Genomic DNA, 26,177 nt, shown 5'->3' on the forward strand with positions numbered 1-26,177 from the left:
GATAACCTGCAAATACAAGTACAAATCATAGTGGGTCAGGCTATCCCTGACGGCCGGCGACAATGGCTGTGTTCTCCTCCCTCTACTGTCAGAGGTAGTATAAGGGAATCACAATTGGGGAGCCCTCTGGTCCCGGCTTGCAGGCTTCCCACAGGCATCTGGCTGGCCGCTGCGAGGGCACCATGCCGGACTAGATGGGCCACAGGCTCGATTCCACAGAGCTGTGCCCCAGATCACTCCACACACCGACTTCCCTGCTGTTTCCCCTCCTCACATTAACCCTGCAGAGCTTCCGCTTGCCGCCCTATGCAACTATGGAGCTCACTTTTCACCTTCCCCAGCCTGTTTCTTAAGCCGCCACTTCTGTTCTGCAGCCCTGTTTGCCCCCCGTTTTCACCTCCACCCCATTCACTGCGAGAAGTGAGGTTACAGGGAACTATCTGACATTTAGAAGACATCTGAAGGCAACCCTGTAAAGGGAAGTCTTTAATGTTTGATGTTTTATTGTGTTTTTAATATTTGATTGGGAGCCACCCAGAGTGGCTGAGGAAACCCAGCCAGATGGATGGGATATAAATAAATAAATAAATTATTATTATTTCATTTATATCCTCTCACACGAGGCAGCTGAGGAACGAAAAAGGGAGAAGTTTGAGTATAGCTGGAAGGGAAGAACACTCAGAGGAAAATAGTGACTGTTTAAAACAGGCATCCCCAAACTGCGGCCCTCCAGATGTTTTGGCCTACAACTCCCATGATCCCTAGCTAGCAGGACCAGTGGTCGGGGAAGATGGGAATTGTAGTCCAAAACATCTGGAGGGCCGAAGTTTGGGGATGCCTGGTTTAAAACAACATAAATAGTTTTGAGTAAAGCAAGCCTGGAGGCACACTGGGAGAAAAATGGCAGTTTTAAACAACAGCAGAGGTTTCAGAATAGCAAGGATGAAAGAAGACAATGGGTTGGTTTTTTGTTTTAAAAAGGAGAAAGAGAGATGTGTACAAAACAGAAGCATCCACTTTTACCGTGTATAGTCCATAATCGTGTTCAACCGGTGTGCTATCGTTAGGACTGTGCAGCCCTCAAACTGCGTCCGGATTGTTGACTGTATGAGGTCATCTGTTTCAAGATCCACGGCCGCTGTAGCTTCATCTAAAACCAGGATTTTAGATTTCCGAAGCAAGGCTCGAGCGAGGCACACCAGCTGTCGCTGCCCAACACTTGAGATAGAAAGGGGGGGGGAAACAACCCCAAAACTTTAAAAAATGAATCTCTAACAACAGTCCATTTCAGGGCCAACTAGCTAATTAATAGTGTTTTTAAAGATCATACTTGAATTAGCCACTTTCACTTTTATTTTGAAAAGAAAAGGCAGCTGCAAATGTGCACCCGTGATCTGGGACCCAGAAAAAGCCAACCTTTAAAAAACAAAACAAAATCTAAACAGCTTGTTTAAAAGCTACTGCACAACTCAATTCAACAGCCTCTTTCGAAAAATATCTAACATCATTCCTTACTATTCTATGTCAAGAGGAGGCAGAAACATGCATTCTGTGATCATGAGGAAAACGACCAAATAGATCCTATGTTAAAAAGCAGAGCAAAACCTTAAGAACCAGATTTTGCATGATTTCGCTTTGATTTGGATTCCACTACAGTCATACCTTGGAAGCTGAACAGAATCCGTTCGGGACTTCCGAAACGTTCGGAAACCAAAGCATGGCTTCTGATTAGCTGTAGGAAGCTCCTGCAGCCAATCGGAAGCCGCGGAAGCCCCATCGGACGTTCAGCTTCCTAAAGAACATTCGAAAACTGGAACAATCACTTCCGGTTATCTATCACTCGGGAGCTGAAATGTTTGACTCCTAAGGCATTTTGGAGCCGAGGTACTAGACTTAAGCACAGACACACAAAATGAGGAGTCAGCTCTCACATACAGGGTTCCATGTGACTCACTAAGGCAGCTTGAGTTTCTGTTTCTAATATTGCTTTTTGTGCAATTACGTGTCCTCACCCAATGCTCCTAAAGTGAGGACTCTTTTACAGCCCAAGGGAGTGTGCCCCTACAACATATTATGTGGACAAAATGTGGGTTTTGCACTGAGAGGTTAGGGTTTGTTTGTTTTTTACAGTGTGGGACTTGGTTTTAAAAGAAGTGAGAGTGAAAAGGGTATTGAAATGTTGCTACCCTCAGCCAGACTTGCCCAAAGACTTGCTCAGGGTTCCAGAATGGCACAAAGAGGTTAATGTCGTAGCTCAGTGTTTCTCAATCTTGGGTCCCCAGCTGTTGGACTACAACTGCCATCATCCCTGACCACTGGTCCTGCTAGCTAGGGATGATGGGAGTTGTAGTCCAACGAACAGCTGGGGAAAACTTAAGGTAACGGGATTTGAAAGGAAAATAAAAAGGGAAAGAAACTGTACGATACCTGAGGTTCTCTCCTCCTTCCGAACACTCGTGGTTGAGTTTATCAGGGAGTGCTGAGACAAAGTTTTTCAAGTGAGCGAGTTCCAAAGACGTCCAGACGTCTTCATCAGAGTATTGGTCGAAAGGGTCCAGATTCATGCGCAGGGTGCCAGAAAACAAGATGGGGTCCTGTTTAGAGAACCGAAAGCCATCAATCAGGTCTGCATTGCACCTTTCAGAAATTTCTGCTAAGGTAGGTGTGTGCAATAGTCTACAACAGAGGTAGACAACATGGTGCCCTCAAAGCGCTGCTGGCCTACAACTCCCATGCTCTCTGACCGCTGGTCATGCGGAGAGGGGCTGATGGGAGTCAGAACCCCACAGCACCCAGAGGGCCCATTTCCTCTCTCTACCTGCACGGAACTGCTTCCGATGCAGGAAACATGAAATGCTTGAGCCATGAGCGAAGTGCCCTCCAAGAGGCCTCCTTCCTGCCTGGGTATCTAGAAACCAGTCTCAGTAGCAGGACTGGGCAGATCTCAGCAGAGGTCATGTCCATGGGAGCAGTGGGTTACACACTAACAAGAATGCAACATGGGTGTACTGTAGGAACCAGAGGCCACTGGTTGTGCGTCCAAATCCTTTCAGAAATTAATGTGCAATTGCCAAGCCCGTGCACAATTGCACGTTAAAAAGAAACAAGGTGAGCAAGTGGATGCTAGAGCAGGCCTTTGTAGGCACAAGTTTAATCTCCTCTTAGGTTCATACATATATCCTGTTGGCATCCGTCTGTCTCGATAAGACAGTGGAGCGTGCCTCTGGGAGTGAAGTCAAACTGCTGCGCTTGCAGCACCGAAGTGACCTCCCCATGATGCAAGCCTGGGCAGTGTCCATGGGGGTCCTGGGCTGCCCAGATAACAAGACTCCCCTCTCAGTCGAAAGGAAAGTAGAGCAAGACGTTTGGCACCAGCATGGATCCAGGAGTTGCCAGAAGGAGGCGTACAAGGCGCCGTCCAACCAACTCCAGATTTGTGTAGGGTTTACTCCTTAGCCTGCTCTTCCCCAAAGATATCCTGCAAAGCAGCAGGGGTTTAGGAACAGAGTTTCCCTTCTCCTAGATGGGCTTCCTTCCCAGGTGGATGAGGCCCGCCTGCCCCTTACGTGTGTGCAAAAAAGATGGGGCTCCACCCTCCATCTACCGAGCAACTTCAAAGACCACTTGAAAGTAAATCCATCACAAATGTATCTGAGCCAACACAAAAGTTTGCTTATGCCAGCAAAGACCAACTCCCTCCTGAAACTGCCCTGATCAGCCATCTGACACGGCCTTGCAAATGTTCGCTTCCTCTCTGCATTTTCATTCTCTCTCTCTCTTGGCCATTATTAAGCACTGCCTGAAATGCTTTGGGCATAGAAGCTGCATGTGTATGTAGGAAGCAAATAAAACCAGGCACCCAATAAGATCCACGGACTCAGCCTGTAACGAGGCGGCATCAGCAGTGAATATGGCCATAGAAAGCACGGCTCATGACGAAATAGTCCAAGCGTGGGCTGAGCAGAGATTCCCGCTTACCTGGGGGATAATCGTGACCTTGAAGCGAAGGTCGTGGAGCCCAATCTTTGCAATGTTAATCCCATCAATGAGAATCTCCCCTTCGGCTGCCTCGTTGATGCGGAACAAGCCGAGAGTGAGAGATGACTTTCCAGCTCCCGTTCTTCCAACGATGCCCACCTATTGAGAAGGGCAGAAGGGGGGTGGGGGGGGGAGGAGCCGTGATTCACTTAGTTCTGGAAAGCAAGGCTGGAGCCAAGAGGACGAAGGATGCAAGCAGTATCTGAAGGGGAATCTTCCTGCCCCACTGCCCTCCAGACTGAGGAAGGAAGAGACTTATTTTAAGAAAGCTGGACTAGCAGCTCCGCTTGGGTAGAAACTCTGCAGCTCTGCAAAGCGGAAAAGACGCTGCCTTTGTTATGACACGGCCAGGGAACACCTGTGGCCGAGCCGGATGCTGAAATGCAGTTTGAATCATCCCTGCCAATGGGAGTGTCACACAACAGCTGGAAGACCACAGGTTCCCCAGCCCTGCTTTATGGACAAAGCAGTCAGTCTTGGCACACAGGAGTCTTGGAAAACAGAACGCCCACCCTTGAAACTGCTGTTTTAAGTTTCAAGCTGCCCGAAGACACAGAAAGGCAATGGGCGAGGGGTGTCTGTGTGTCCCCTTCATGTCTTCAAAAAGTATCATGCCAGGCAGCCCTAAAAAAAACCCTCTCTCTTGGATACTCTTCTTGATAAAGGCTCCTTTATTGTCGCCTCTCACCTCCCACAAATTCTGCCTTTCCAGCTTTCCCTTCCACACAGCTCCTTTCCCACCTCAGCTCTTCCTTTATTTATTAAATTTATATACATTGCCCAGAGATCACAGGGCAGTTTACCACATTAAATGCAGAATGGAAACACAAAAACATTTACAGTAATACAAAACCCTCCCGCAAACACCTTTGAAAGGCCATAGATTTTTAAATCAGACCAAGGCCTGGTTGAAGAGGAACTGTTTTTGCCTGGCACCTAAAGATTTGCAACGAAGGTGCCAGGTAAACTTCCCTGGGGAGAGCATTCCAAGATGGAGAGCCACTACAGAGAAGGCCCTGTTCTCATGTTGCCATTCTCCACACATCACGTGAGGAGGCGCAGGAAGAAGGGCCTTAGATGATGAATGCAGAGTCAGGGGCTGCCCATATGCGGAGAGGTGGTCCTTGAGATTCTGTGGCCCTCAGCCATTTAAGGCTTTGTAGCTGTTCCACTTCCCTCCCTCCTCCCCTTTCCTACAAGAGCACCTTCTCTGCCTTCTTAATTTCCCCCCCTGCTTCAGTGTCCATTAATGGGTCCTGGCACTCACTTTTTCTCCTCCGTCTATGGTGATGTTGATGTCCCTCAGGACCAAATCCATGTTGTCCCTGTAGCGAAGGCCATAGCCTTTGAACTCCACCTTGCCTTCATGGGGCCAGTTGCTTGGTGGGGCCGTTTGCTTAATGGTCCACTCTGCCTGAGAGAAAGAAAAAAGGCAGAAGCTTCCATTATTAGCCTCTGATGTGCCACCTAGCAGACCCCAATAGCACGGGGGAGAAATCTGTGGTCCTCCAGATGTGGGAGGACACCACCTCCCATCACCCATGACCAGGCATCCCCAAACTGCAGCCCTCCAGATGTTTTGGCCTACAACTCCCATGATCCCTAGCTAACAGGACCAGTGGTCAGGGAAGATGGGAATTGTAGTCCAAAACATCTGGAGGGCCGAAGTTTGGGGATGCCTGCCCATGACCATAGAATGCAGTCGGAAGGGACCACGAAGGCCATCAAACCCCTCCAATGCAGGAATCTTTTGCCCAATGTGGGGCTTGAACCTGTGACCCTGAGATTCAGAGTCTCAAGCTTCCTGTTCTGCTTGTGAGCTTCCCAGAGCCACGGCAGAAAACCAGGATGCTACTCAAGATGGACCTCTGGTTTGACTTAGCAGGGCCGCTATTCCACTATTCAGTGACTTCCCTTCTTCTCTTTCCATGGTTCATTTTGCATATCATAAATCCCTGCATATTTTACAGGAACCAAACCATTCAGTATTCCATTATTACATCCATCAAAACTTATTTACACTGTTGAATTGATCTTAATGCTGCCAACGTTTTCAAGTGTACACCATTCCGCCCCCATATAGCCAATAAACATTTTCCAATCTTCTCTAAACACACAATCTTCTTGTTTTCTTCTTCTATATATTGTCTGCAAGCTGCGCATATTCCATCAGCTTAAGTTGCTGTTCTTTTTTAGTTGGGACCTCGCTCGTTTTCCATTTTGGGGCTAACGAAACATGGGCTGCAGTAGTGGCATACATAAATAGCCTTTTTCTTTTTTCTTTTGGACACCTGGGAATTTCCATTTGAATTATCCCCAACCAATTTACCAGTATTTTATACCACCATATCACCCCCAGTCCTCCGGCACAGCAACCTTGGAGCCAAAGGCTACATTCTTGGCCTCAGAAACAGAGTTGCTGTGCATAGTAATAATAGCAGTAGTAATAACAACAATAATAAATTTTTTTATTATTTATATGCTGCTCATCAGACTGGGTTGCCCCAGCCACTCTGGCCAGCTCCAAACAAAATATTTAAAAACACAATAAAGCATTAACCATTAATATCTTCCCTGTACAGGGTTGCCTTCAGGTGCTTTCTAAAGGCCACCCCTGTGCAGATCCTGTTTTTCCAATAAAGAGTTAACTTCACTTTGTCCGTGTGATTTACTGCTGGCTGGCTCTTGACACCCATCATCGGAAGACCACTGCCCGGTCCCCACTTGATGCACCAAATAAAGCAGGTGTTTACCTGCAGGTCATGCCACTGTAAACCCCCTGGCCTCTTTAAACCAGAAAGACTAATATGGCTGCATTTGCAGAATGAGATCAATTCCAAAGGGCATTGATGGGCTTTAAAATTCTGCCCTCATCTGCTGGGTGACCAGCAGGAAATGCAGATCCCTTATATCTTGGTAACCTTCAGGCTTACAATGTGCCCTCAAAACTGCAGCTAGAGGAGCGGTCTTAAACTTACCTCTTTCTCCTTCTCAGAGTATTCTTTGACTCTTTCCACAGCAACAATGTTTGTTTCCATCTCGGACGACATGCGAACCAACCAGTTCAAGTAAGTGGTAATCTAACAAAAACAAAGGCCCCAAATATGTGTTTTGCATACATCCCAGCAAGCTGACAGTTCCAAGTTCTGCCTGCTGAACACGCTTGGGGACTCGTGTATTGTTTCGGACGTTATCTCCTTCTCTATCTCCGGGCGAAAATTCTGAAGGTTTTGGCAAACCATTCAAAAGTTCTACATCAGGGGTCATCAAACTTTTTTTTTGAACCGGCCCCCGACCTAGTAACGGGCCAGGCTGCGCCCACACGGCGGAAGGGGCTTCTCTCTTCCCCCCAACCCATCCCCTCCCCCTGCCTTCCTCCTCTCCCGCTCTGCCTGCGTTTGGGAGCCAGCGCATCTCCTTTTCGGGCCAGCTTTCCTGGGCACCAGGCGCGGGGCCAGTAGGCACGAAAAGCTCCAGCCCACAACGTGGCCATGGGGAGAGGCGGGAGGGCGGGGAGGCTTCCTATCAAAGCCCAGCCCCTTCCTCCACACGGCGGGGAGAAGCCAGGAAGAAGGAGGGAGGAGGGAGGAGACTCCACTGCGGTGAGGGAGGGGAGGGGGAAGTGCAAAAAAAAGGCATCCGAAATTTTTTTGGGGGGGGGGATGGCGATCGCACCAATCCAAACGGCAATTGCAGAACTGTTCGCGGGCCAGATCCAGAGGGCAATTGGGCCGGATCTGGCCTGCAGGCCTTAGTTTGCCAACCCCTGGTCTACATCTTCATGAAGCACAAGGAGGGCTGAGGTGTCTTGTTTATAGAGTTAAGAGCCAATTTGCACATGCAGAAAAAGCAAGAGGGAAAGGCTTGGATCAAGCAGAATTTCAGAATTGCAAGAGGAAGGACCTCACGTCTGAATGTTAATTCCAAGACTCAAAGCATAGACAGAGCAGCTCATCGTTTGGGGGCTGGAATTGTTTTATTGCAAGTACTTTCTTTTTAACACAAGTATCTTACCTGGGCAGCTGAGGGTTGGGGATGAAGGAGAGAAGTTCCACAGTGGAGCTACTGTTGCATCCAAAGCCCCCTGCCAGGTTGGGGGGTGGGAATCTGGTGGTTTATTTTTCCTCACCCCTGCCCACAGATTAACCATGCCAGCTCAATGAGTGGCATGGTTTTAGAACAGGGGTGGAGAACCTTCAGATGTTATGGACTACAGCATCCATCATCCCTGACCGTGCTGGTGGGGGGTGATGGGAGTTGTAGTCCTAGCAACATCTGGAGCGCCAATTCCTGTACTAGGACCAGGGGAACAAGACTGCATAGAATCTATGGGTCCACTGCCTCTTTGTATACACCCTGCCTCCATCACACTGAGACTGAATCTAGCGATTGACCTTGCAGGAGAAGAGGGGAGCCTACAGCACCCTCAGTCGCCTTCCCAGAGAGCAACAGGATTGCTCCCTAAATACCTCCTAACCTTTCGCTAAACGCTACCTAAAAATCACAATTCTCTCCTTGCTGAATTATCTATATAGCTTTGTAAAACGCTTAGCCACCAAAGACGAAGAACTGCACCCTTTTATCTTAAAAAGATTATTAGGCTTCTGCTCCAAAAGCAAACCCAGCCTGTTTTCCGTGAGCTACCTGCAGCGAATAGGAGATGGAGAGCCCAACCAGCCCTGGGCTCAGGCTATTGCGGGCGATGACTGCAAAGAGAGCGGCGAAGAGGACGATGAAGTTCCCAACGTACTCCAGCCGGACTGCGAGCCACCTGGAAGGAAAGAGGGGGCTTCTTTTAATACCCACCAGGCCCTTGCAGGCCACCTGCGTGAGGAAAGCGGGGAGAGTGAGCCTTGCAGGGAGAGAAACAGGGGAAACAGTATACACTGGTGGTCAAAATTGTGGAAAACATTTGGGGAAAGTGTATTTCCGAGGTTTGGTGGCTCTGTGATATTTTAATGTATTTTGGTATTTGTTGGAAGCCGCCCAGAGTGGTGGGGGAAACCCAGCCAGATGGGTGGGGTATGTGTAAATAAATAAATAAATAAATAATAACAACACCACTTTTGTTTAGTAATACCATAAAATTATATATCAATGGAAAGATAATTTAATGAAGAATGTAATGCAGGCTTGGATCAAGCATTTCCTGGTGGTCATTCAGCAGATGAGGGCAGAATTTTAAAGCCCATCAATGGCCTTGGGAATTGATCATTCTGCAAATGGAGCCATATTAGTTCTTCTGCTTTAAAGAGACCAGGGGGTTTACAGTGGGATGAGCTCCTGCAGGCAAAAACCTGCTTTATTTGGTGCATCAAACGAAGACAGGGCAGTGGTCTTCAGATGATGGGTGTCAGGAGCCAACCAGCAGTAAAACAAAGTGAAGGCAAAGTGAAGTTTAAAAAGTGGTGTTACGAGCCATCGTTGCCAGAACAAGATGACATCTGATAAGCTCTCTAAACACTCCTTTTTCTGGTTATTTGGCTATAACGTTTGATAGAATACAGATAATTGAACAAACAATGTAATGCAAGAATGTTTGTTCAATTATCTGTATTCTATCAAACGTTATAGCCAAATAACCAGAAAAAGGAGTGTTTAGAGAGCTTATCAGATGTCATCTTGTTCTGGCAACGATGGCTCGTAACACCACTTTTTAAACTTCACTTTGCCTTCACTTTGTTTTACTGCTGGTTGGCTCCTGACACCCATCATCTGAAGACCACTGCCCTGTCTTCGTTTGATGCACCAAATAAAGCAGGTTTTTGCCTGCAGGAGCTCATCCCACTGTAAACCCCCTGGTCTCTTTAAAGCAGAAGAACTAATATGGCTCCATTTGCAGAATGATCAATTCCCAAGGCCATTGATGGGCTTTAAAATTCTGCCCTCATCTGCTGAATGACCACCAGGAAATGCTTGATCCAAGCCTGCATTACATTCTTCATTGAATTATCTTTCCATTGATATATAATTTTATGGTATTACTCCAAAAAAAGTTGTGTTACGAGCCATCAAACCTTGGAAATACACTTTTTCCAAAAGGTTTCCATAATTTTGGCCACTAGTGTATATGGGCCGGTAGCTGATCATGAAAAGTTTACACAGGAAATTAAAAGCTGGTTGAAACTTAGGAAACAGATCCTTAGGACCAGCTGACATGCCCAAGTTTAACTAGGGATTAGAGTCTGGGACTCAGGAACGATTCTGCTCGCCTCCACAAATGTCCAGCAGAGGGCCTCCAATTCTGAACCAAATCCACTGGAATGTTGTTGGAGCTGAAGGACCAATGTGTATGAAATCCCCCAGGTACTCAAACAGACTGGAAGCAGGGAAAAGATTTCTGTAACTCAAACCCAACGCTCCTTGGGTCGTCCACCTACCTGTTGGCAACAATGCTTGGGTAGTAAGCTTTTTGGTTTTCGTCCACCTTCATGTCGCTCTGCTTTATGAACCGCTTCTGCTCTTCGAAGGCTCGGATGACGCTGACCCCCAGCAGCGTTTCGTTGAAGTGGGAGTAGACCGGGGAGCGGCTGACCGACTCGAGGCGCTTCAGCTGGCGGGAAGTGGCTACGTAGAAGCGCTGAAAAGGGCCAGGTCAGAGAAATCAAGGCGATGGGTAAGAGGCCGCCTCGCACCCACTTTGCTTCTAGTCCAGGGATAGCCAATGCGAACTACAACTCCCATCAGCCCCTCGCGGTGTGGCCAATGCTCAGGGATGACTGGGAGCGTAGCTGGGGTTGTCAGGGAACCCTGACGGAAACAGGAGTGGAAATTGTCCTGTGTCTGGGATGGAAATCAATCCAGGGAATATGATCCCTGTTAGTCGCTGCTGCTGCTTTTCAATCCATAAACTACCGGTATATATAAAACGCTGATTCTCCCGACCTCACACATTCGCACTGCGTTTCCCCTGCATTGACATGAATGATTCATGCCCTGAAATGATTGGGTGTGGAATAATGTAATGCTGCAATGAAATGTGTAATTTATGGCATAGTCAATGATGTGAATTTTGCTGCAGAGGACACAAAGATGCATTATGTTGTCAGAAGCTGAGCTGCAGCGGACTGGAAACTGTGCTGCATGCAACAAACACGCACCGCTTCACAACCACAACAGGAAACCCGCTTCAATTCTGCACCCGTTCACCCTGCCGTTTAAGTGAGGATTAAATTTCCTGCTGTCTCTGTGCATGGGGATGCAGAATGGTGACTTCATATCTCTGGCATCGATAAATATGAAGGATGCTTGCCGCCTTTTGGAAAAGGACCTCTACATAAATTATTTTCACCCTAGAAGCCAGACGTCGTGCTTCCAAGACAGAGCTGGAACTCCTCCATGATGGAGATGCAGGCACAATGAACTGGCCAAGTGAGAAAAGAGAAATATGGAGGCCTCCAGCAAATGAACTAATAGTAGGAGTTATCTTCTGCCCATCTGAATGGGTTGCCCCAGCCGCACTGGGTGGCTTCCAACAAATATAAAAACATAATAAAACATGAAACATTTAAAAATGTCCCTATACAGAGCTGCCTTCAGACGTCTTCTAAAAGTCAGATAGTTGTTTATTTCATTGACATCTGACGAGAGGGCATTCCACAGGGCAGGTGTGGCTACTGAACTGAGAAGGCCCTCTGCCTGGTTCCCTGTAACTTCACTTCTCGTTATGAGGGAACCGCCAGAAGGCCCTTGGAGCTGGACCTCAGTGTCTGGGCTGGATGATGGGGTGGAGACGCTCCTTCAGGTCTACAGGGCCGAGGCTGTTTAGAGCTTTAAATGTCCTAACAAATGCACCCCCGAGGAAGGGCAATGAGGTTATATTAGTTATATGCAGTGCATACCCCTAAACATTTTGTGAATCTTTGTACTTTTGTCCATTTACTGTATTTATTTTTCCTGATTTGAACTATAAAATGGTGATCTTCTTGAGTCAAAATGAGAGTTACCCCTAAACATTTTTTTAAAGAAAAAAAGCATCGGTTGATTATGCAAGAACATCATCATCATAATTAAATTGACTCTGGGAACTATGCATTTTATTATAAAGTGGTACCTCAGTTTTTGAACGTCTCCGCTGACGAGCATTTCGGTTTTTGAACGCTGTAAACCCAGAAGTAAATGCTTCGGAAGTCAAACATGCCATGCGGCTTCTGTATTGAGTTTTCGGTTTTTTAACGTTTCAGAACTTGAACGGTCTCCCAGAACGGATTACATTCGAAAACCGAGGTATCACTGTAGTTAATTTTGTTTATTTGCTTGCAGCACTTTGACATCAGTCAATCTATTTTTGAAGAGGTATATCCTGCTTCGTATATTTATGTTGAGCAGTTAGTGATCCAAGATTGGTGCTGCCAAGAAGTACTCTGTGCCTGCTCAGCAGACTCTTATTTGGTTCCATAACCAAAGAAGCAATCTGAGAAACTTTGGTTATTTGGCTAATGAGCAGCAAACCTCCTAAAAGGAGTGAAGAGGAAGACACATGGCGAATGTCTGGACTAAGTGTGGCCAGCTTATTCTTTGACGGAAAAGGCTATAGCACACAAGAGGTGTTGTGATTTTATTAGAAGGAGTAGCACCCACTGCTATGCCACGCAGCCTTCCCCAACCTGGTACCTTCATGATGCTCTGGACTACAACTCCCATCATCCCTAGCTAGCAGGACCGGGGGTCAGGGTTGCTGGGGGTTGTAGTCCAGCGATGACTGGTGGGGACCCACATTTCAAAAACACTGGCTTAAAGGACTGAATGAAGATGCCCGCTTGAAGCGGCAGCCAATTGTGGAGTTTGCTAACACCAGGAACCAGGCTGGCTAAGGGGAAGTGTCTGAGGCAGAGCTGGAACCAGGGACAAGAGCTTTGCGTACCTGTACAAAGAAGTAGACGAATCCCAGCGGAGGAATGACCACAGCAGCCACTGGCGTGGCCAACAGGATAATGATGCAGGCCCCGATGACGTTAAACATGGAGCCCATGAACATCTTGATGATCTGGGGGATGGTGGAGTCGATGGTGTCGATTTCTTTGGAAAACCGGTTCACCAAATTCCCGCTGGGCGTCCGCTCAAAGAAGCTCATGGGGCACCGCAGAACGTTGTGGAGCAAGTTGACGTGGAGGCGGCGGGAAGCAAATATTCCTCCAATCGAAACAGCCATGGAGTAGCCAAACACAGCAATACCTTCGGGGAGACAGGCACAAAAACACCCCTAAGTGACGGCGCCCTTCCCTTCAACTTCGCTTATGAACGAATGGACTGAAGACCTTATTAACACAGCGGGCTCGCGAATGGAGCCTACCGCTGTCGAAGACTACTTGCACAGCTCTACAATTCTGATGAAGGATTTTCTTCTGCAGGGTTTCATATTTTGTGTTTGCCTTAAATTTCTTTTCTGCAAGGAGCTGAATAAAGACGGGGGTGTCCTGAGAGACTGTGGGGCGGTCTAAGGTTTAAGGGGTGCATGTGTGAGGGGGGTGGGGAGAGGAGAGAGGCGCAGGCCCATCTGTTGCCTTCCGTCCTGTTATTGTTGTGGTGCCCCTCGGCTGAGCGCCCAGTGCCAGCTAATCAGTTGTGCCCTGAGGAGGAGCTAGAACTTCAGCTAAGCCCTTCCGCCTCCCAGACCAGTGGAATCCCCAACCCAGAATGCACTTATTTCTAAAGGGTTTGCCATTCTCTGCAGAAGAAAGCCAGGAAGCAGCCCGACCCCAGCTTCCTCCTCCTGCCTGTGATCTTTCGGAGCCATGACCTGGACTGAACCCTTCCCAGCCACTGAGCTCTTGGAGAAGCTTGGAGAAATGTTGCCAGACAGAATCAAGTGTCACCGTGTCCTCAAGCAAAGGGTGCTCCTGCCAGGAGGCCCAGGGCAACTCCCTTGACGCTTAATCGAGGCTGCTGACTTACGTGCAAAGGCCCCCAGCCACTCAGTATTCCACGCCCCACAAACAAGGGGAGAAGGAGGAAACCGGCAGGGTTACTACTGCAGACAGTGAACATTAGCACCTAACAGGAGCCCTTCTGGATCAGGCCATCCAGCCCTGCCGCCGGTTCTCACCGTGGCCAGCAAGAAAAGGGAACGGCCGAAGTTAAGGGGTAGAGCATCCGATTGGTAGCAGGAGGTCCCTAGAATGCAGCTGCCAGTCAGTATTGAACTGAGCTCGATGGACCAATGGTCTGCTTGTCTTAAGGCAGCTTCCTGCATCCCTACACCTATGAGAATCCCCAAAGCAGGACTGCAAGCCGGGCCCAAACTCAGCCTTGAAGAGGAGGGACTCGGGAAGCAGAGCCGGAAGAGGCAGGCTCAGAAAACAGAGGGTCTGGGGTGTGTGTGCCAGCACTCAGCGCGAGTCACAGGCTTTGCAACATGGCTTTGTCCGCAGGGTGGTTTTTGACGTGCAAGTAGGGAAATCGCGTAGTGTGTTTATGTGCAGCTGAGACGATGGAGAGATCCTGCCTCTGGATGAAAGGGCAGGTGGAGGTGGAAAGATTTCAGGTCCCCTTTCTCTCTGCCCGCTTCATCTCCAGAACAAGGATCCCGGGACTTCCAAGAAAGGAGATTCTGACAACATCAGGAAGAACTCCCTGACAATAAGAGTTGTCTGACAGTGGAATGGTCTCCCTCGGGAGGCGGTGGTATCTCCTTCCTTGGAGGTTTCTAAGCAGAGATTTGGATGGCCATCTGTCATGGGTGCTTTAGCTGATATTCCTGCATTCCAGGAGGTTAGACTAGAGGACCCTTGAGGTCCCTTTCCAACTCTACAATTCTATGACTCCCCCCCCCCAAATTCTCAAAATCCCTTTTCCGAAGCTAGCCAATCCCTGCCTGCAAATATTGCATTTTGTTGCAATTAGAAGCAGGAAAACAGTTTGAGCATATTGAGGGCTGTGACTCCCTCAAAGGTGGTGGAATGTTTTAAAGCGCTAGACCAACTCTAGGTGGCCCGGGTTCAAATTCCCACTTTGCCAATGAAGCTCAGGGGGTAAGCCCTGGGCCACACACTCTTAGCCTAATCTACATTGCAGGGTCGTTGTGAGGACATTGATGGAGTGGGGAGCCATGTGCTCCTTAGAGGAAGGCCAGAATAAAGAAATTTGCTGATTTCCTACCATTAGTTCTATTTCAGAGAGAGCACAGAAGCGGAAATCGCTGCTTAGCTTTCATGCAGTGTCTTAAATTCCATGCATTTTCAAACTTTTTTTCAGCCAGGAAGACTAGAAACTCCTTTTTCAAAAAAAATTGTTAAGAAGTGGAGATTCTTGGCATGCTGGATTCTGGGCCAGAACAGCAGCACAGAATTAACGCAGAATTATTCTACTCCCTACCCAATTAACACCTCAAGTCCCTCCCTTTCAACATTCGGAAGCCTTCAGCAGCTAAACCCTACGGCTGCACGGCCATTAGTATATTTGCCGCAGCTACGCTAGACATGGGAAGAAATGAACGGTGCCGCAGCAGAAACGCTAGTGCACCTCGATGGGAAGTGATGAAGAGAAGGTGAAAGGAAAGGCCGGAGGTGGAGGAACTGGAGTTGGATAATCTGAGTAGGGTGTCAAGTGCTGAGAGAGATTGCAAGCGGACCTTGAGACATTCCCAGCGCTCCGTACACTCCCAGCCGGAGGTCTGTGTGCTGCTGCGTCCCATTGATAACAGGATCGTCCGTCCATAGGCTTAGCCAGTAGTTGGAAGCCAGAGAGGCCACGTGGTTGCAGAGAAAGAGGAAGACGCTTATGAAGGTGATGGAGAGCCCAATGGCTTTCATGTACTCCCAGTAGACAGCCGGCTTCACCTAAACACAGAAAGGAACGGACTTAGCACACCGCTCTCGGGATGCAACTCCCCACTCTCTTAATTTGCTCCCATCCTGCCAAAATCCTTCGCCCCTCTTGCTCTGCATAGGCTTCTTAGTCTTCAAAACCCTCCACGGCTCCCCCCTCTCGTCTCACTTGGTTTCTTTATCCTGACACGACCCCTCTGGGTGCTGTCAAGCCATCAGCTGTCCAGACAGGTGCTGTGGGAAGCCCACAGGTGGAACCCATGTGCAAATCCCTGACGGGCTCAAGGTTCGAGGGGGGAACCGAGTCAGTGCTTGTGCTAGCCCATGAAGAGCTGCCGAGAAGGTCCTGGAGCTACGATTTCCAACACCCAGAAAAGGAGGAAGAGCACACTCCAAGTGTCACTAAGGCCTGCTTCCAGGGAGAAGAGTGCTTTTTGGGGGTGGCGGCGCCGCAGAGGCAGTTTTATTAATGTGCGGAACAACAACAAAAAGCAAAAGCACACAACTTCATATGTGTAAGGGGGGGTGGGGAGAGGCGGCAAAACATATACTAACCATAGCTGCCAAGTTCTCCCCTTTTTTAAAGGGAAATTCTCTTATGCTGAATAGGCTTCCTCGTGAGAAAAGGGAAAACTTGGCAGCTATGATACTAACCAATCACTTATTTTGTAGTTCTTTGGCTTGGTATAAAATCATGTGAGCTTCAAATTAATCAATCTTATTTACAAAGTTAATAACTAAAGTATGTCTATGTGCCATTTCTTTTTACCCTAATGTCTAAAAACCATGTAAAAATCAAACCTGACAATCATAATTAAATTTCTCAGGGACAAATCATATCAACCGGCCGCTTTGGCTTCCACCACCCGCTAAGAACTCCTCAGAAGTAACTTTAAAAGACTAGTAGGACGAGTGCAAGGGCCACAAGTCTTTGCCTTGAAAATATCTCACTGGGGGTGGTTCAATCATAAAGCTGTGAGAGGTGTTGTTAAAGGTGGCAAGACTCGCCTAACAAATGGGATATGGTAGGGGGAGAATATTGTGAACTGCCCTGAGATCTAAGGACGAAGGGCAGTATACAAACTAATAATAAAAATAAATATTTCAGCGCTATCCCCGTTTAAGTAAACAGAAGCTGCGCAAGCAGATAGCACCTGTTTATTCCAACGGGGCTTGAACTGGAAAGCTTTCCCTCCAGCACCAGATTATATCCTATATTACTATATTACTATGCACGTTCTGCAGGCATTTTCCTGCCTCCAGGACCCAAACACACAAGGAGAGCAAGGATGGGCAACCTGTTGCCCTCCAGATGTTGCTGGACTACAAACTCCCATCAGCCCCGGCTAGCATGGCCAAAGGACCAGGGATGGTGGGATATATGGTCCAGCAACATCTGTGGACCCACAATTAAAGAAGGCTACTCTGGAGGGCAACAGGTTGTCTGCCCCTGTTCTATAACAGACTTTGAAGGCAGCCCTGTTTAGGGAAGCTTTTAATGTTTGACAGACTATTGTATTTTAATATTTTGTTGGGAGCCGCCCAGAATGGCTGGGGAAACCCAGCCAGATGGGCAGGATATTAATAATAATAATAATAATAATAATAATAATAATAATAATAATAATTTGCCGTTGATCCAACAAAGTGAGACTGCACCGTGTTCCAGAACTGGGCTGCAGCTCCAGAGCTGAGGTGCAATTAAATGTATAGTCGTACTTGGAAGCCAAATGCCTTGGCTCCCAAACAAATCGGCTCCCGAACAATCGAAACCTGGAAGTGAGTGTTCTGGTTTTCAAATGATTTTCGGAAGCTGAACGTCCAGTGCGGCTTCCCACTGGCTGCAGGAAGGCACACTTTGGTTTTTGAATGGTTCTGGGAGTCGAACAGACTCCTGGAACGCATTCTGTTTGAAAACCAAGGTACCACTGTAAAAATTTAGGCTGCTGAAGAAGAGTCTTTCTTTCGAAGCAGCAGCAGCAGCTGCAGCCGCCTGGATCACAGGCCTCCCATCGGGGAAAGACAAACATACACATGCCCTTGGCCCGCAGGAATTAAGGACCTGCGTTTGACAGTGGAAACTTGGAGTGGGGCCAGATGTCTGGATTCCAGGTCTTCCAGGCTCCAGGAGCCAAGCTAGAAGCTCGTGGCATCTTTTAAAGAAATGAAACAAAACACAAAACCAACCCGGAGAGTTAAAACATTTCTGGGGTCGGGCAACTCTCGGCTTCAAAGTAGTTGTGCTCATATAATGAAGGCTGCACTGTTCGATTGATTAATTGGTTTGCTGAAAAGTCTCTTTAATTAGAAGGGTGCCACAGATGAGCTGGGCAGCACTTCTTCCCCTCCCTCCCACCCCTCCCACGGGCGTCCAATGCTAGCCCTACTCAGAGCAGACCCACAGAAATCATTGGGCACGACTACCGGTAATTTAGGTTCATTAATACCAGTGGGTCTACTCTCAGTATAACTTAGCTGGTGCAACTCAACGGCTTGAAAACGGGATGAGCAGATGCTAGGAGCTTTAAAAACGGTCCCCCAAACAGAGACTCCAAACTCTGACGCTTGACTTCAGAACCAGGTTGTCTCCTACCACAAAACAATGGAGGAGGGCTTTTTTTTATAAATTGAATTGAAGCTACTCTCATCATTAGTTTGTGTGTGTGTAAACCAACTTGCTTGATTGAAAGGTTGTTGTTCCCTTTGGGGGAAGAGCTGGACACGCCACAGCAGAAAACACGCTCTGCATTCCAATTGTCCCAGGCTCAACCCCTGGCTGAAGCCCTCAAGAGCCGCTGCAGAGCAGTGTAGGCCAGGGGGCAGCCAGTGTGGTGCCAACCAACCCACATCATCCCTGGGCTGCCACTGGCTTGAGCTGAAGGAAGCTGGGTGGCTGGAGGGAGCAGCAGCGCTACTCTTGGTGTAGACCAGGGGTGGCCAACTCCCGAGAGACTGCAATCTACTCACAGAGTTTAAAACTGGCAGTGATCTACTTGCTTTTGGGGGGCTTAGGTCAAAGTTTCTGAGTTTTTCTTAGGGAGGAGGAAAGTGCCGTTTTGATGGGCTGCAGGGCGAAAATGTTGAGCTTTTTTTAGGGGAGCCATAGTTGTTGAGCTTCTTTGGGGGGGGGGAGCCAGTGATCTACCAGTACTACAGACGTCCAGTGATCTACCAGTAGATCACAATCTACCTGTTGGACGTGCCTGGTGTAGACAATACACAGCCAAGGTGTGGCCCGGTGACAAGCCAACATCGTATGTTCCTGGAAACCAAGAGATTTTCCACAAATGAGGAAAATAATCAATTCACCTCTCACCTTCCCAGTCTTGGCAGTGTCCGCTTCTGTTAATTTCCAGGCACCTTTTTCTGCCGGCGTCTTCTGAAGCTCAGCTGTGCTGTTCTGTTTCAAGGACTTCCCATTTTCCCCGCTGTGCATGGAAGAGTTGCTGAGCTGCCTGTTAGAAAATGTGTGACGGTTTAGAAATCAAGGCATGCCAGTTACTTTTATGCACAAGCTCAAGATGCTGCCTGTGAGCATGAGAACCCTTAATATCAGGGTTGCAGGTTCGAGCCCCACATTGGACAAAATATTCCTGAATTGCAAGGGGTTGGGACTAGATGACTCTCACGGTCCCTTCCAACTCTACAATTCCATGATTCTATAACTTTTTAAAACAACCACAACCACACCAGCGTTTAAGACTTGGCTGTACTGTACTGATATATTTCTGGACAATTAACCGTTGTAAACTGCTGGTGGTTTCATTACGTAGTTTCATTGTATTAAGACGCCTGTTTGTGGTCTCGGGGTCCCCTTTTGAGGGCTGAAACGAATTATATAAATATTTTTAATAAAATCAGTGTCAAGGCTGGGAAAATCCACAGCACCCCCTGCAAAATCTGGGAGTCAAGAATTTGCAATTTTAGAAACAGCCACTTTCATCTCTCCAGTGTCCTGTAAAGAACGAAAGCCTGCTCTGGGTCCAATATATTTGAAGCCTTTCACAAAGCTTATCCAGAGCTTAACTGAGGTCTTGAAGTGTTTCTTCTTAGGCCTGAACCATGAGTGCGGTTCTAACACACTTCTCACATGTCATTTGGAGGTGGGTGAACATCTGGCAATCAGTTTCCCAAATTTAGACCACAAAGTGAAAACTTACGACAGGGAAGGCAACATATGCTAAACTCTACTTTCTCAGATGTACTCCTTCTGTCCAGGCTATGCAAAATGTGTACCATATCGCCACTTAAGCCGGTAAAGAAATCTCCCTGGGGTAGGGAGGAGAAATGGCAGACTTTGCACCAGAAAGTAAGAACAGAGCACCATTCTTCCCCACCTGCCATGCAGAGAAACCTTAGTAGCGTTGCTCAGAGTGGAGGATTAAAGAGGGATTAAGGAGAGGGAGAGAACCTTGACCTGCTAGTTTAGCGTTTTCAGTTTTAGACTGAGGGTGTTCAACTGACCACCCTGGCAATTTCATCTGGCTTTCTGATAACCATACCCCCATTGATTTTAAAACAGTTTGCCCACCATTCCACTAGTAAGGAATAAAACCTCCAAGTTGTTTTCAAGTTGTAAGGAACTGCAATGCCACATGTGAGCCTGAGAGCATGTGCTACATTGACGCAAAGCCTCTTTCTGCCAGGCAATGACAACTTTAGCAAGGAGACTTAAGGGCTCATGAGGTGTCAGTCTGCAGAGGCCACACACTTCCGGTCCTCCGGTCACTGCTTAAAGAACAGAGCAGCTCCCAAGAAAGCAGGTGTTGGGCCTTTCCTGTTTCAGATCAGAAACATTTTCATAGCACACTATTCATTTAAAGCAGTGTTTCCCAGACTTGGGTCTCCAGCTGTTTTGGGACTACAACTCCCATCACCCCTAGCTAACAGGACCAGTGGTCAGGGATGATGGGATTTGTAGTCCAAAAAACAGCTGGAGACCCGAGTCTGAGTAACACTGAGATAAGACATTATTAACCTCTTTGTGCCATTCTGGAACCCTGAGTGAACGGATGTGTTTTTACTAGCTGACAAAACATCAGTACTGTTGGCGCCTGCTAAATATTCGGGGTGGTGGTGGAGAGAGGCCATCCCACAAGGTGGTCATGAGATGGATTCTTGTAGGTCACATCACAGCCAAGAGGGCTTCTTTTGACGACAGTAGTGGACTGGGAAGGGTTCTTTTTTCAGCAGAGGTTTCTTTCCCCACAAAGCCACCAGGAAGACCATGTCAAAGCAACTTCATTCAATGAAGATCCGAGAAGCTTCCATACCTCATGACTTCTTTTTCTGAGGCTTCGTTCACAAGAGCACCATTTTCCATGTGCTTCCCTTCCTTTGCGGTTGGGCTGTTTGCATCTGCAGAAGCGAGATGAATAACAGCATGAAAAGGGTGAGAGCAAATTCCTAGTTCCCGGTGCCAGAAGGCTACCCCCAAATTAAACCTGCTGCCCCCAACCAGGATCAGCATATAAACTAAACACATGCATTTGGTTTAAGCATCACAAGTAGGTCCATCAACTACCTGGCCCTGATATGAGATGCATGGAACAGAGAACGTTTGCTCCGTAGCCAGCCAAAGTCCAGGTTAGCTCTCATGGCTAGCATTTTGATTCATCCAGAAAATGTCTGTTTTTGTTAGAAGTGAGTGAGGAAATCCACGAGACCACCCAGTCTACAAAGTGTTTTAATTCAACTGCAGAAAGCTGACGGAGAGGAATGTCGAACACATTGCTTTCTCCTTAAAAGCATGCTGGGCGCAGCGGACACTTTTCAAACATTATTAAAGCCAATTGGGGGGGAGGCGTATCCTTTCCTTGAGTGAGCAGAAGTGCCTATTTCTGATCTTAACAAACACAAAACCCTGTATTGCAAAATGTAACAATCTACAAAAATGCGAACGCAACACTCTGGCTAATAACTGTTAGTGAATATATAATCGGTTATGATGTCATCCAAAATATACAAATAAGCCACTTCAAAATGATGTATATATCATACAACACATCTAACAAAATATACAAGAAAATACAAGTTGTTATATGTATCAGAGTCAAACAAAGAATCAAACAAATCAATGAATAGCAAGGAACGTCAAGCCGTCTCTCAAAGGAAGATGTCTCATTAAAGTCTCCAAAGGAAGACGTCTCTTTGAAGTCTCAAAAGAACAGTATATCTAGAATAGTTCAACTGTTTTGGAATAAAGTCTTCATCAGTGAATCATTATCAATTAAATATTCATAGGTCCTGTGCATTTGTGTTGCAAGCATCAGCAGCTACACTATCCAGTGAGCACTGATCCACTAGCATGATCCCACTAGTATGAATATTTCATTGATAATTATTCGCTGATGAAGACTTTATTGTGAAACAGGAATAAAAGCTTGTGGTCCTTTAAGAACCTTTTCACATGTACAGATAACTATGCTGTAGAGTCCATGAGGGAATAAATGGTGATTGTTGTTGTTGTTTAGTCGTGTCTGACTCTTCGTGACCCCATGGACCAGAGCAGGCCAGGCACTCCCATCTTCCACTGCCTCCCGCAGTTTGGTCAAACTCATAAATGGTGATATCATGCCCCAACCCAGCAGATACAGTGGTGCCTCGCTAGACGAATTTAATTTGTTCCACGAGTCTTTTCTTATAACGAAAAATTCGTCTAGCGAATCCCATAGGAATGCACTGAATTTTTTTTGCCCATAGGAACGCATTAATTGAATTTCAATGCATTCCTATGGGAAACCGCGATTCGCTAGACGAATTTTTCATAAAATGAATTCGTCTAGCGAGGCAACCTCCACTAGAAAAAAACCTTTCGTTAAGCGGAAATTTCGTTAAGCAGGGCATTCGTTAAGCAAGGCACCACTGTACTTATGCAACAACCTCTACACATATAAATGCCTGTTATTTAAGGCTGCACCTGCATACCTATGCAGAAGATAATGGCTATGCTTCAAGTACTCACATCTTACCTGGCCATTATTTGCCACACTGTATGGGGCTGATGGGAGTTTGAGCCCAAACAACATTTGAGGGGCCAGGGGTTCCCCACCATAGATGCCAATCTCAACCTAATCAATGAACACGCATTTAGACTTCTGTACAGTTGAGTACCATCCCTGCGAAGGAATGCAAGTGGCAGAATCTGGGGTACTCTTCTCAACAAGCAAACAAACACAAAAAGTAGGGGTTCTGCTTAGGAATTCCCAACGACCATTTCCCCCACCTCTATAAAAACTCGGAACCTACTAAACCAGGCATCCCCAAACTGCGGCCCTCCAGATGTTTTGGCCTACAACTCCCATGATCCCTCGCTAACAGGACCAGTGGTCGGGGAAGATGGGAATTGTAGTCCTAAACATCTGGAGGGCCGAAGTTTGGGGGTGCCTGTACTAAACGGACATTGGTTTCATCTCAAACTCCAAGTGTCTCTAACGCCTCCAGAATCAAGATGGCAATGGAAGTAATGGAAAAGTTAAACAGGGAATTTCAGGAAAGGAGGATGAACGTTGCCTAAATCAGAACCAGTTGCACTGTAAGCAATAGCTTTCCAGAGCTGCACGTGAAGGAAGTACGTCTTCAAAAGCAAGCCTCTATAAAACTCAAACTTCTCAACTGACTACATTTCATCTGAGTAGTTAAGACACTGACTCACAAGATGAAGCCTATAACTCTTCCATGAATAGTTACAGGTAGGTAGCCGTGTTGGTCTGCCGAAGTCGAAAAAAAATAAAAAAAAATCCTTCCAGTAGCACCTTAGAGACCAACTAAGTCATTGGTATCTGAAGAAGTGTGCATGCACACGAAAGCTCATACCAATGACAAACTTAGTTGGTCTCTAAGGTGCTACTGGAAGGATTTTTAAAATTTTGTTTCTTCCATGAATGCGAGATCTAAAACTGAACCTTTCGTGATTAAGACAAGAGATCGAGGTCTAATTACAGAGCCCACTTAAGACAGATTTGAACCATTCACACTGCCAGGAATCTCCCATGTGGGATTTTTGGGGGGGAACGGAGGTTCAGAGTGCAGAGATTTCTCTCTTATAAAGCTCACCAACACAGTCACAAACCCTGTGGGGATAGGAAACAGTTTAAAACTGCTGAGGTCATCCTATCACTTTTCATGCATCTCATTTGCCAATTTTTTTAAAAATAAAAAATTAGCTTCACAAACGGCCAGTTCAGTAGATGTCAGACCAGCAAGAAGCAAACTCACTGCCTACTTCTACTAAGCCAGCAAGCAGGGGAGCCATTCTTCCAAGCGTGCAAGGTTTCTGTTAATAGCATTCGAGTCCCTTGTGGAATTCACAGCTGAGAGAAGATGGCCAGGATCCAAAGGAACACACAACGTTGCTCTCAAACAGCAACATCCCCATGTCACGTGGCAAGCCGTGGTCGGGGCTGAGGGGACTTTCCAAAAACAAACTGTGATATGACCTGGCAGGGCCGATCTCCAAATGCAAAAAAGTCTGAAGTCTCAGAGGGTGCGCCCAAATTCTTAAGTGACCCTAAGTGGTTGAAACTTGACAACACCAAAGAATTAGGTAGTAGGAGTTGGCAAAGGAAGAATAGCCAGTTCCAAAAAGAACCACTTCATCATTCACGCATATTGGATTTGCCAAAACATGCTTGCTTTCATTTCAGACGAAGCAGGTTTTTAAAGAACTATACAGCTTCTAACAACATGCACAGAAACCTTTCCAGTACCACAAACCTTCGTCCTCATCTGACCTGGTACCTGGAGATTCATGTCAGAAGGAGAAATTAGCAATAATAAAAACGAACGCAAAGTGAATTCAAGAGAAAACTGTTCTGTTATGGTAAAGAGAGACAAACCTTCTCTCCCTGAGTCTGTGTGGTTTTGCAACAGTGAGCATAAAGAAGAAAAAGAGAGAGAGAGGGAGATTGGGAAAGCAAATTATAGCTTTTGGATGGCAAGTACTTGTTATGGAAGTTTACCAAGGCATCAGGTAGTTCTGCTGCACAAGCACCGCTGAAATGAACGAGGCCTAAGCTTTGCTGTTCAAAAGAATACCGCACCAAAGTCACTGCAGAAACACGGCGCAGCACACCGAGCCCCCAGGCCACTGGTCCACCCACCTAGCTCAGTGGTGGGGAGCCATTTTCTGCCCAAGGGCCACATCAACCACTGGGCAATCATCCGAGGGCTGCTTGCCAGTGGAGGGCTGGGGCAGAGGCAAAAGGGGGCAGAGCAATTCATGCAGATTTTGCAGTTGTAAACTAGCTTCTACTACACATATTCACGTCTCTATTCTCCATCTGGAGAAGGAAGAGGCACTGTCAGGAGTTCAGTAACATATTCCAGCCAGGCAAAGACATTTGGTATGGAGCAGTGCCAGGGAGGGGTGTGGCCTGGGGAGAGTTTTGAGGGGCCAGACAGAGACCTGGAGGTCTGCATTCTTTCATCAGATCTGAGGTTCCCCATCCTTGATCTAGATCGACTGGCAGTGGCTCTCCAGGATTTCAGACATAGCGCTCTCTCTCTCTCTCTCTCTCTCTCTCTCTCTCTCTCTCTCTCTCTCTCTCTCTCTCTCTGCCCAACCTGGGGTTGCCAGGGATTGAACCTGGGACCTTTATACATCAGTGTTTCTCAACTTTGGGTCCCCAGTTGTCATTGGACTACAACTCCCATCATCCCTAGCTAGCAGAGCCAGTGGTCAGGGATGATGGGAGTTGTAGTCCCAACGACAGCGGGGGGACCTGATTTTGAGAAACGCTGCACATGCAAAGCAGATGCTCTACCACTGAGCCATGCCCCCTCCCCAAATGGAAGAAAAAAAGCAAATCCTGGTTGTTTTATTAAGAAACAGCTGAAGGCCTGGACTGGAGTGATAACAATGGGTTCTAAACTTATCTAGAGCGTTACGAGGTTTACCCTGTCACCCAAAACCATCCCACAGAGCTTAACACTCAGAACGGCGGCCACAGCAAACCCTATTTCAGTCAAAGCTGAGGCAGAAAGAAACAGGGGTGGGTGCCGATTGCATGAGAGGAAGTTATGAAACTGAACAAGTCCTGTTCCCAACCAGGGCAAATTACTTCACGCGGTTACATCAGTCTGAAAGTTAATCTGCTCCAAAATTAACGTGTTCACCAACCTATGAGCAGATTTGCCATTGAGCCTTTAAATGTGTTTTACCTTAGGGTAGTAAGCAAGGAACAAGTCAACAACAAAAACAACAACTACAACAGCCTCCTCCTCCTCCGGATATGGAAGAGGTTAACCTTGTTGCTGTTTTCCATATCATCATCCCCATTGTGCATCGCAAGCCCCCAGGGTCACTCCCAACCCTACAATTCTACCATTCTTTGATCAGCATCCTCTAGGGAGCAAGGCATACTGGGTAAGTTC

The 26,177-nt window shown here is 47.1% G+C and overlaps 1 protein-coding gene across 1 annotated transcript in view; it reads right to left on the minus strand.

The window, feature by feature from the left end:
• The window catches only part of LOC118092540 (multidrug resistance-associated protein 1), a 74,312-nt gene that overhangs the window by 1,485 nt on the left and 46,650 nt on the right, over nt 1–26,177 (minus strand). The window contains exons 20-30 of the mRNA XM_035130680.2: nt 21,077–21,161; nt 19,120–19,258; nt 15,608–15,815; nt 12,902–13,212; nt 10,419–10,618; nt 8,683–8,809; nt 7,017–7,118; nt 5,306–5,452; nt 3,979–4,137; nt 2,428–2,594; nt 1,024–1,218 (exon numbers count right to left, since the gene is read on the minus strand). Of these exons, the coding sequence (XP_034986571.2) occupies nt 1,024–1,218; nt 2,428–2,594; nt 3,979–4,137; nt 5,306–5,452; nt 7,017–7,118; nt 8,683–8,809; nt 10,419–10,618; nt 12,902–13,212; nt 15,608–15,815; nt 19,120–19,258; nt 21,077–21,161 (1,840 nt within the window). The remainder of the gene's footprint in view (nt 1–1,023; nt 1,219–2,427; nt 2,595–3,978; nt 4,138–5,305; nt 5,453–7,016; nt 7,119–8,682; nt 8,810–10,418; nt 10,619–12,901; nt 13,213–15,607; nt 15,816–19,119; nt 19,259–21,076; nt 21,162–26,177) is intronic.

Source organism: Zootoca vivipara, chromosome 14 (genome assembly GCF_963506605.1).
Source record: "Zootoca vivipara chromosome 14, rZooViv1.1, whole genome shotgun sequence".
NCBI classification, from domain to species: Eukaryota; Metazoa; Chordata; class Lepidosauria; order Squamata; family Lacertidae; genus Zootoca; species Zootoca vivipara.